General features: G+C 31.1%; 1 protein-coding gene across 3 annotated transcripts in view; it reads right to left on the reverse strand.

The window, feature by feature from the left end:
• The window catches only part of MIER1 (MIER1 transcriptional regulator), a 52,258-nt gene that overhangs the window by 22,486 nt on the left and 17,167 nt on the right, over positions 1 to 12,605 (reverse strand). For all 3 annotated transcript variants that reach the window (XM_088169605.1, XM_088169604.1, XM_088169603.1), the window contains 6 exons: positions 12,406 to 12,573; positions 11,204 to 11,336; positions 9,232 to 9,296; positions 7,115 to 7,187; positions 4,364 to 4,518; positions 634 to 715 (listed from right to left, as the gene is read on the reverse strand). In XM_088169605.1, the coding sequence (XP_088025731.1) occupies positions 634 to 715; positions 4,364 to 4,518; positions 7,115 to 7,187; positions 9,232 to 9,296; positions 11,204 to 11,336; positions 12,406 to 12,573 (676 nt within the window). The remainder of the gene's footprint in view (positions 1 to 633; positions 716 to 4,363; positions 4,519 to 7,114; positions 7,188 to 9,231; positions 9,297 to 11,203; positions 11,337 to 12,405; positions 12,574 to 12,605) is intronic.

Consider the following 12,605-nt stretch of genomic DNA (forward strand, 5'->3'; position numbering starts at 1 on the left):
TAATAATTTAATGAAGTTCAGGTCATTATCTGTGAGTAATAATTTAATGAAGTTCAGGTCATTAGTGAGTAATAATTTAATGAAGTTCAGGGCATTATCTGTGAGTAATAATTTAATGAAGTTCAGGTCATTAGTGGGTAATAATTTAATGAAGTTCAGGTCATTAGTGAGTAATAATTTAATGAAGTTCAGGTCATTAGTGAGTAATAATTTAATGAAGTTCAGGTCATTAGTGAGTAATAATTTAATGAAGTTCAGGTCATTAGTGAGTAATAATTTAATGAAGTTCAGGTCATTAGTGAGTAATAATTTAATGAAGTTCAGGTCATTAGTGAGTAATAATTTAATGAAGTTCAGGTCATTAGTGAGTAATAATTTAATGAAGTTCAGGTCATTATCTGTGAGTAATAATTTAATGAAGTTCAGGTCATTAGTAATAATTTAATGAAGTTCAGGTCATTAGTGAGTAATAATTTAATGAAGTTCAGGTCATTAGTGAGTAATAATTTAATGAAGTTCAGGTCATTAGTGGGTAATAATTTAATGAAGTTCAGGTCATTAGTGAGTAATAATTTAATGAAGTTCAGGTCATTAGTGGGTAATAATTTAATGAAGTTCAGGTCATTATCTCACCTCGGGCTGCTCTGACGTTGAAGCGGAGCCTCCTCAGGGACTCCTCGGGGTCAAAATTGCATTTCACCAACTCATAGAGAGCCTGCGGAAAGCAGCATTAATTACTCTGTTAATGAGGATCATTGCTCTGTTAATGAGGATAATTAATTACTGTATTCATGGGGATAATTACAGTATTCATGGGGAAATCATTACAGTATTAATGGGGGAAAATTACATTATTAATGAGGAAAAATTCACATTATCAATGGGGAAAATCACAGTATTAATGGGGAAAATTACAGTATTAATGGAGAATAATTATAGTATTAATGGAGAATAATTACAGTATTAATGGGGAATAATTACAGTATTAATGGGGAATAATTACAGTATTAATGGGGTATAATTACAGTATTAATGGGGAAATAATAACATTATTAATGGGGAAATTACAGTATTAATGGGGAAAATTACACTATTAATGGGGAATAATTACATTATTAATGGGGGAAATTACAGTATTAATGGGAAATCATTACAGTATTAATGGGGAAAATTACATTATTAATGGGAAAATAATTACAGTATTAATGAGGAAAATTCACAGTATTAATGTGGGGAAATTACATTATTAATGGGGAAAGCATTACAGTATTAATGAGGGGAAATAATCACATTATTCATGGGGAAATCATTACAGTATTAATGAGGGGAAATAATCACATTATTCATGGGGAAATTACAGTATTAATGGGGAATAATTACAGTATTAATGGGAAATAATTACATTATTAATGGGGGAAATTACTGCATTAATGGGGAAATTACAGTATTAATGGGGAAAATTACACTATTAATGGGAAATAATTACACTATTAATGGGGAAATCATTACAGTATTAATGGGAAATCATTACAGTATTAATGGGGAAAAATTCACATTATTAATGGCGAATAATCACGTTATTAATGGGGAAATAATTACATTATTAATGGGAAAATCACGTTATTAATGGGGAAAAATTCACATTATTAACGGGGAAATAATTACAGTATTAATGGGGAAAAATTCACATTATTAATGGGGAAAAATCACGTTATTATTGGGAAATAATTACAGTATTAATGGGGAAAATTCACATTATTAAGGGGGAAAAATTCAAATTATTAATGGGGAAATGGGGAAAAAAATCCCAATTTTTGTGGTGAAAAGACAAAAAAATTCCCATTTCTACAAGGGCAGAGGGAAAATTCCCATTTTTAGTGGTGAAAAAGGGGAAAAAATATTTATTAATGATTAATTATGAATGTATGGATTAATTAATCCGTATTAATTATTAATGATGAATGAATTCACCTGCATTAATTGATCATTATGAAGGTATGACGTAATTAACATGTATTAATAATTAATTATGAATGTATTGATTACTATGTATTAATTATTAATAATGAATTAATCTGTATTAATTGTTAATTCTGACGGTATGAATTCATTAATCAGTATGAATTATTAATTATGAAGGTATGAATTCATTAATCTGAATTAATTATGAATTATGACGGTATTAATTAAATAATCTGTATTAATTATTCATTATGAAGGTATGAAGTAATTAATCTGTATTAATTATGAATTATGAAGGTATTAACTAATTAATAGGTATTAGTTACTAATTATGAATGTACTAATTAATCTGCATTAATTATTAATGTATGAATTCATTCATCTCTATTATTAATTATGACTGTATTAATTACTCTATTAATTGTTAATGATGAAGGTATGACGTAATTCATCTGAATTAATTACGAATTTTGACGACATGAAGTCACTGATCTGTATTAATTATTAATTATGACTGCATGAATTAATTAATCTGCATTAATTATGAATTGTGAATGTATGAATGAAATAATCCGCATTAATTGTTAATTACGAAGGTACAAAGTAATTAATCTGTATTAATTATTAATTATGAATGCATGGATTAATTAATCTATATTGTTAATTATGAATGTATGGATTAATTAATATGTTTTAACTATTAATTGTGAAGGTATGAAGTAATTAATCTGAATTAATTATGAATTATGATGGTATGAATTCATTAATCTGCATTAATTGTTAATTATGAATGTATGAATTATTAATTAGGACTGTATGAAATAATTAGTCTGTATTGTTAATTATGATGGTATGAATTCATTAATCTGTATTAATTAATAATTGGTAATTAAATAATCTGTATCAATTATGAGTTATGAAGGTATGCATTAATTAATCTCTATTAATTTTTAATTATGTAGGTATGAAGTAATTAATCTGAATTAATTATGAGCTATGAATTAATTAATGTGTATTAATTGTTAATTATGAAGGCATGAATTAAATAATCTCTGTTAATTTTTAATTATGTAGGTATGAATTATTAATCTGTAGGAATTATTAATGGGAATGAATTATTAATCACGAATTAACTAATTAATCGGCATTAATTAACACAGCCGGATGAATAAAACCAAACCTGATTGCATTAATTTCCTTAATTAATTAATTAATTAATTAACAGAAAACAAAATCAAAAATTCAATTAAAAAAACCTGCCCACATTTTCATTTCCAGGGGGAAAAATCAAATTTTACCCCCGGGGGGATAAAAAATAAAATTAAAAACGAGGAATTGCAGAAAATAAAGGGAATTTCTGGAATTTCTGCACAAAATGGAATTAAAAATGCAGAATAAATGGAATTTTTTCAGTATTTTCTGTACCAAATGCAATAAAAATGGATGAATTGTATGAAATAAATGGAATTTTTTTTGTGTTTTCTGTACCAAATGCAATAAAAATGCAGGATTGTGTGCAATAAATGGAAATTTTGTTGTATTTTCTGTACCAAATGGAATTAAAAACGCAGAATAAATGGAATTTTTTTGTATTATTTTGTACCAAATGGAATTAAAAACGCAGAATAAATTGAATTTTTTCAGTATTTTTGGTACCAAATGCAATAAAAATGGATGGTTTGTTTGCAATAAATGGAATTTTTTTGTATTATTTTGTACCAAAGGCAATAAAGAGGGATGGTTTGTGTACAATAAATGGAATTTTTTTGTATTATTTTGTACCAAAGGCAATAAAAATGCAGAATTGTGTACAATAAATTGAATTTTTCAGTGTTTTTGGTACCAAAGGCAATAAAGAGGGATGGTTTGTGTACAATAAATGGAATTTTTCAGTATTTTTGGTACCAAATGCAGTAAAAATGCAGGATTGTGTGCAATAAATGGAATTTTTCAGTATTTTTGGTACCAAATGCAGTAAAAATGCAGGATTGTGTGCAATAAATGGAATTTTTCAGTATTTTTGGTACCAAATGCAATAAAAATGCAGAATTGTGTGCAATAAATGGAATTTTTCAGTATTTTCGGTACCAAATGCAATAACAATGGATGGTTTGTGTACAATAAATTAAATTTTTCGGTATTTTCGGTACCAAAGGCAATAACAATGGATGGTTTGTGTACAATAAATTGAATTTTTTCAGTATTTTCGGTACCAAAGGCAATAACAATGGATGGTTTGTGTACAATAAATTCAATTTTTCAGTATTTTCTCTACCAAAGGCAATAACAATGGATGGTTTGTATGCAATAAATGGAATTTTTTGGTATTATTTTGTACCAAATGGAATTAACAATGCAGAATTGTGTACAATATATTGAATTTTTTCGGTATTTTCGGTACCTGCTCGTTGTCTTTGACGTGGGAGCCCTCGGGAATGGCCTCGAGCCCCCGGGGCTCCCCCCCCGAGCGCCGCGAGGCCTCGCCCAGGAACTGCAGAACCTCGGCCTCGGCCAGCACGGCCGGGCTCCACAGCAGCTGGTCCTCGTTCTCGTACACTGATTAATGACATTAATGACATCATTAATTCATGACAATAAATTATTGACAGAGGTATGGCTGCTCCTCGTTCTCGTACACTGATTAATGACATTAATGACATCATTAATTCATGACAATAAATTATTGACAGAGGTATGGCTGCTCCTCGTTCTCGTACACTGATTAATGACATTAATGACATCATTAATTAATGACAATAAATTATTGACAAAGGTATGGCTGCTCCTCGTTCTCGTACACTGATTAATGACATTAATGACATCATTAATTCATTAATAGAAATTCATGACAGAGGTATGGCTGCTCCTCGTTCTCGTACACTGATTAATGACATTAATGACATCATTAATTCATGACAATAAATTATTGACAAAGGTATGGCTGCTCCTCGTTCTCGTACACTGATTAATGACATTAATGACATCATTAATTCATTAATAGAAATTCATGACAGAGGTATGGCTGCTCCTCGTTCTCGTACACTGATTAATGCAATTAATTACATCATTAATTAATGACAATAAATTATTGACAAAGGTATGGCTGGTCCTCGTTCTCGTACACTAATTAATGAACATTCATTAATGGAAATTCATTATTGATACAGGTATGGCTGGTCCTCGTTCTCGTACACTAATTACAATCATTAATTAACGGAAATTCATTATTGATACAGGTATGGCTGGTCCTCGTTCTCGTACACTAATTACAATCATTAATTAACGGAAATTCATTATTGATACAGGTATGGCTGGTCCTCGTTCTCGTACACTAATTACAATCATTAATTAACGGAAATTCATTATTGATACAGGTATGGCCGGTCCTCGTTCTCGTACACTGATTAACGAAAGTTCATTAATGGAAATTCATTAATGACAGAGGTATGGATGGTCCTCGTTCTCGTACACTGATTACAATCATTAATTAACGGAAATTCATTAATGACAGAGGTACGGCTGCTCCTCGCTCTCATACACTGATTAACGAAAGTTCATTAATGGAAATTCATTAATGACAAAGGTATGGCCGGTCCTCGTTCTCATACACTAATTAATGAAAGGTCATTCATGGAAATTCATTAATGACAAAGGTATGGCTGCTCCTCGTTCTCGTACACTGATTACAATCATTAATTAACGGAAATTAATTATTGATAAAGGTATGGCTGGTCCTCGTTCTCGTACACTGATTAATGAAAGTTCATTAATGGAAATTCATTAATGACAGAGGTATGGCTGCTCCTCGTTCTCGTACACTAATTAATGAAAGGTCATTAATGGAAATTCATCATTGATACAGGTATGGCTGGTCCTCATTCTCATACATTAATTAATGAAAGGTCATTAATGACAGAGGTACGGCTGGTCCTCGTTCTCGTACACTAATTACAATCATTAATTAACGGAAATTCATTAATGACAGAGGTATGGCTGGTCCTCGTTCTCGTACACTAATTACAACAATTAATTAACGGAAATTCATTATTGATAAAGGTATGGCTGGTCCTCGTTCTCGTACACTGATTAATGAAAGGTCATTAATGGAAATTAATGATACAGGTATGGCTGGTCCTCGTTCTCATACACTGATTAATGAACATTCATTAATGGAAATTCATTAATGACAGAGGTATGGCTGCTCCTCGTTCTCGTACACTAATTAATGAAAGGTCATTAATGGAAATTCATTAATGACAGAGGTATGGCTGCTCCTCGTTCTCGTACACTAATTACAATCATTCATTAACGGAAATTAATTATTGACATAGGTATGGCTGCTCCTCATTCTCATACACTGCACAATTAATTACAATAATTAATATAAATATAATTAATAAAGGTATGGCTGGTCCTCCTTCTCATACACTAATTACAATCATTAATTCATTAATGGAAATTAATGATAAAGGTATGGCTGGTCCTCGTTCTCATACACTGCACCATTAATTAAAATAATATAATTAATATAAATTAATAAAGGTATTGCTGGTCATCATTCTCCTACACTGCAAGAATAATTAAAATAATTAATTTAAATTAATGATAAAGGTATTGCTGGTCATCGTTCTCCTACACTGTACAATAAATTAAAATAATTACAATAATTGCAATAAATTAATTATAAAGTATTGCTGCTCATCATTCTCCTACACTGTACAATAAATTAAAATAATTACAATAATTACAATAAATTAATTATAAAGTATTGCTGCTCATCATTCTCCTACACTGTACAATAAATTAAAATAATTACAATAATTGCAATAAATTAATTATAAAGTATTGCTGTCACCACATCTGCTGGTGCCACTTTGTCCCTTTTATTGTGAGAATTCAATTCCAAAAATTAAAATTTTTCCAGGATTTATTTCCCATTAAAGAAATTTCTAAATGAAGACTTTGCAGCTTGTTTGGGTCATTAATCACAACCCAAAAATCCAAAAATTAATTTATTTTTCCTTTTTCCTCCAGCCCTGCTGAAAGTCCCAGGACCAGCAAGAATTTAATTAAAGATACTTTTAATGATCATTTTATTTCTCTTAATTAAAATCCACGAATCTCAAAGAGCAGGAAATTAATAAATTCTCACCTTTTTCATTTTCTTTGTATTTACAGGTGCCAGCTGGAATTTCAGCCTGGAACATGGAACCCACCATGATTTCCTGAGAGAAAATTAAAAAAAAAAAAATGAAATTAAACACTCAGATTTTTTATTTTTTTTTTTTTTGGTAGCGAACAAAAATTTTAAAATTCCATTATTAAAACTATTTATTATCTATTTATTCACCATTTATTCACCATTTATTCACTATTTTTTCACCATTTATTCATTATTTATTCACCATTTATTCACTATTTATTAACCATTTATTCACTATTTATTACCTATTTATTCACTATTTATTCACCATTTATTCATTATTTATTCACCATTTATTCACTATTTATTCACCATTTATTCACTATTTATTAACCATTTATTAACCATTTATTCACTATTTATTCACCATTTATTTACCATTTATTCATTATTTATTCACCATTTATTCATTATTTATTCACCATTTATTCACTATTTTTTCACTATTTATTCATTATTTATTCACCATTTATTCACTATTTATTCACCATTTATTGACCATTTATTCATTATTTATTAACCATTTATTCATTATTTACTCACCATTTATTCACTATTTTTTCACCATTTATTCACTATTTATTCACCATTTATTCATTATTTATTCACCATTTATTCACCATTTTTTCCCTATTTATTCACTATTTATTCACCATTTATTCACCATTTATTAACCATTTATTCACTATTTATTCACTATTTATTAACCATTTATTCACCATTTATTTACCATTTATTCACCATTTATTCACCATTTATTCACTATTTTTTCACTATTTATTCATTATTTATTCACCATTTATTCACTATTTATTAACTATTTATTCACCATTTATTCACCATTTATTGACCATTTATTTACCATTTATTCATTATTTATTAACCATTTATTCACTATTTATTCACCATTTATTCACTATTTTTTCACCATTTATTCACCATTTATTACCTATTTATTCACTATTTATTCACCATTTATTCACTATTTATTCACCATTTATTCACCATTTATTCACCATTTATTCATTATTTATTCACCATTTTTTCACCATTTATTCACCATTTATTCACCATTTATTCACTATTCATTCACCATTTATTCACTATTTTTTCACCATTTATTCACCATTTTTTCACTATTTATTTATGTATTTTTTAATTTATTTCTTTGAAATCCCTCCATCATTTCAGGGTTGACAATTTTTGGTGTTTCCCAGATTTTATTGCTTTGCTGTTTCTGAGGAAATTTGGGTTTTATTTGTAAGAAATTTGAATTTTCTGTTGATTTTTTCCTTTCTGAGCTCCTTTGGATGAGCCCAAATTCTGGCAAACAATTAATTATAACCTGTCAAATTTTAATTATTTCAATTTTTTAATTCTTTCAATTCTTTCAATTTTCCAATTCGTTCAATTATTTTCAATTATTTCAATTCTTTCCATTTTTCAATTCTTTCCATTTTTCAATTTTTTAAATTATTTCAATTTTTTCAATTCTTTCAATTATTTTCAATTATTTCAATTATTTCAATTCTTTCAATTTTTCAATTCTTTCAATTTTTCAATTCTTTCAATTTTTCAATTCTTTCAATTTTTCAATTTTTTAAATTATTTCAATTTTTTCAATTCTTTCAATTCTTTCAATTCTTTCAATTCTTTCAATTATTTCCATTTTTCAATTATTTAAATTATTTCAATTCTTTCCATTTTTCAATTATTTCAATTTTTCAATTATTTCAAATTTTTTCAATTTTTTCAATTCTTTCAATTTTTCAATTCTTTCAATTATTTCAATTATTTCCATTTTTCAATTATTTAAATTATTTCAATTCTTTCAATTTTTCAATTATTTCCATTTCAACTCAATTAATTTTCAATTTTATTTTTTTTAAATTTCAATTACAACTCATTTAATTTTCATTCATTTAAAACCTATTAAAAAAAAAAAAAAAAACCAAAAAAATTCAAAATTTAGAATTAAAAGTGCAGAAGATTTAGGAGTTCTTGAATTCCCCCAGGAATAAATTTATTAATTCTTTTTGAAATGTGAGGGGTAATTAAATATTTACTTTTTTCCAGTCTTCTGAAGGAATATAATCTTCATCTTCTTCAGATTCCTCCTCTATTTCACTGTCTGCAACAACAACAAAAAAATAAAATTAAATAATTTAATAATAATTTCATAAATTAAAAAAAATAAAATAATAAAATGAGCCACCCACATCTACATAAAACCCTGAGAAATTAAAACACAAATAAAAAACATCCCTAAAATTTGGTTATTAAATATGGTTGAAAGCCAAGGCACTTAAATTAAATTAATTTATTGAAGATATTTAATTGAATTAATTAATTTATTAATTAATTGAAGATATTTGCAATGTTCTGCACAGATACACAAATGGCAATTGTTAATTTTAATTTAAAGATTCTTTAGTAAATTTGGATTTTCTTCATTTAAATTTAAAAGTTCTTTGGGAAATTTGGATTTTCTTCATTTAAATTTAAAGGTTCTTTGGGAAATTTGGATTTTCTTCATTTAAATTTAAAGGTTCTTTTGGAAATTTGGATTTAAACAAACTACAAATTAAAAATTACATTTCAAACCAAGTCATAATTAATAATTACCAAGTGTAAGGTATGGAGAGGAATTTTTTTTATTTGTTCCAACACAAGGAATTCAAGCAGGAGCAGCCAATTGAAATTTAAAAAAAATGAAATATTTGGTGTCTCCTCCATCATTTCAGGGTTGACAATTTTTGGTGTTTCTGAGGAAATTTGGGTTTTATTTGTAAGAAATTTGAATTTTCTGTTGATTTTTCCTTTCTGAGCTCCTTTGGATGAGCCCAAATTCTGGCAAACAATTAATTATAACCTGTCAAATTTTAATTATTTCAATTATTTTAATTATTTCAATTTCCTCTTTCATCTCTCCTTGTAAAACCAGAGCCCAGTCCTGGCACAGAGCAGCTTTACTGGGCTGGGATTAAACTGGAAAGGGATTAAACTGGGCTGGGATCAAACTGGAAAGGGATTAAACTGGATTTGGATTAAATTGGACTGGGATCAGACTGGCCTTACTGGTGTCCCAGTGGCCACACTGGTGTCCCAGTGGCCATACTGGTGTCCCAGTGGCCATACTGGTGTCCCAGTGGCCATACTGGTGTCCCAGTGGCCATACTGGTGTCCCACTGGACTCACTGGTGTCCCAGTGGCCATACTGGTGTCCCACTGGCCATACTGGGATCACACTGGCCATACTGGTGTCCCACTGGCCACACTGGGATCACACTGGCCATACTGGTGTCCCACTGGCCATACTGGGATCACACTGGCCATACTGGGATCACACTGGCCATACTGGTGTCCCAGTGGCCATACTGGGATCACACTGGCCATACTGGGATCACACTGGCCATACTGGTGTCCCAGTGGCCATACTGGTGTCCCAGTGGCCATACTGGTGTCCCAGTGGCCATACTGGTGTCCCACTGGCCATACTGGGATCCCACTGGCCATACTGGTGTCCCACTGGCCATACTGGTGTCCCAGTGGCCATACTGGTGTCCCAGTGGACTCACTGGTGTCCCAGTGGCCATACTGGTGTCCCACTGGCCATACTGGTGTCCCACTGGCCATACTGGTGTCCCAGTGGCCATACTGGTGTCCCACTGGACTCACTGGTGTCCCAGTGGCCATACTGGTGTCCCAGTGGCCATACTGGTGTCCCACTGGCCATACTGGTGTCCCAGTGGCCATACTGGGATCACACTGGCCATACTGGTGTCCCAGTGGCCATACTGGTGTCCCAGTGGCCATACTGGTGTCCCAGTGGCCATACTGGTGTCCCAGTAGCCATACTGGTGTCCCAGTGGCCATACTGGTGTCCCAGTAGCCATACTGGTGTCCCAGTGGCCATACTGGTGTCCCAGTAGCCATACTGGTGTCCCAGTGGCCATACTGGTGTCCCAGTGGCCATACTGGTGTCCCAGTGGCCATACTGGTGTCCCAGTGGCCATACTGGTGTCCCACTGGACTCACTGGTGTCGAAGTATTTGCAGCGGCGGGGCCGGATCAGCTCCTGGGGGTCGTGCGAGGCCCCGGCCGGGGCTGGCTCATCATTTGAGGACTGGGTCTCATCTTCCTGCCCTGAGGAATCTTTGATGGTTTCCTCCTGTCATCAAAGAAAAAAAAAAAATCAAAATTTATCCCCTGGCAGTGATAAATGGGATTTTTTTGGTAAATTTTTTAAAAATTTTTTTGAATTTGAATTTTTTTCGGTCAATAATCGACTTTAATTTGTTTTGATTTGTGGTTTGTCCAAGCTGAGAAAACACAAATTGTAAATTTTTCATGTGTGGAAACATCCTGAGGGTGTTTTTTTTTTTTTAATAGATAAAACATAAATCTTTGGGTTTTTTTAAATCCTTGTGGTTTTTATTGAATTGAAGTTGAAATTTCATTTTGGTCTGTAAAGAATTTTCTGAGTGATTTTCAATAAAAAGGGAAAAGTTTTTATGGACCCTTCCATAAAAATCCACGTGAATTGAATGGTTCAACCCCACAGGATCAAGATCAAAAATTCAAAGAAATTCCTTTATTAGAATAATTTCCTCAATTTGAATAAATTCCTTAATTAGAATAAATTCCTTAATTAGAATTCTTTTATTAGAATAAATTCCTTAATTAGAATAAATTCCTTAATTAGAATAAATTCCTTTATTAGAATAAATTCCTTTATTAGAATAATTTCCTTTATTAGAATAATTTCCTCAATTTGAATAAATTCCTTAATTAGAATAATTTCCTTAATTTGAATAAATTCCTTAATTAGAATAATTTCCTTTATTCCTTTAATGAGTGAACATATTCTCAGGTTGTTTTTAAGCAGATCAATGGAACACCCAGACTCTAATAAATCAAATATGAACCCAAATGAAATTTTAATTTTTACTTTTTTAAATCCTTGTGGGTTTTATTGAATTCCATTCCATTCCGTGGATTTTAAACTGAATTTAATTTTAAAATCGTAATTAAAAAAAATAAAAAAAATTAAATTTAAATGTAAATCCCCATCCGTTTGGGATGAGAGAGATGCAATTAAAGAGAGAAATCAGAAGGGTAATTAAGAACAAACCTAATTAGTAAAGTTTATGACACCAGCCCCGTGAGCTCTGCCATGTCACTGAGCGTCCCGGGTATGCTAATCGCTCATTTGCATATGCAAATGAGCCCGCCATTACCTTGTTCTCCCCGCTGCAGCCGCTGTTGTCGTCGTTGTCGACGTCATCATCGTCCTCTCCCTCCTCCTCCTCCTCTTCCTCCTCCTCCTCCTCCTCCTCCTCCTGCAGGGGCACGGAGCCATCGTAGCCATAGCGGCTCAGCAGCTCCTGGATGGGCATGGCACTCTCCTGGGAAAAACAATTAACAACCGGGAATTAAT

This window comes from Sturnus vulgaris, chromosome 9 (genome assembly GCF_052056855.1).
Source record: "Sturnus vulgaris isolate bStuVul1 chromosome 9, bStuVul1.hap1, whole genome shotgun sequence".
Lineage (NCBI taxonomy): Eukaryota > Metazoa > Chordata > Aves > Passeriformes > Sturnidae > Sturnus > Sturnus vulgaris.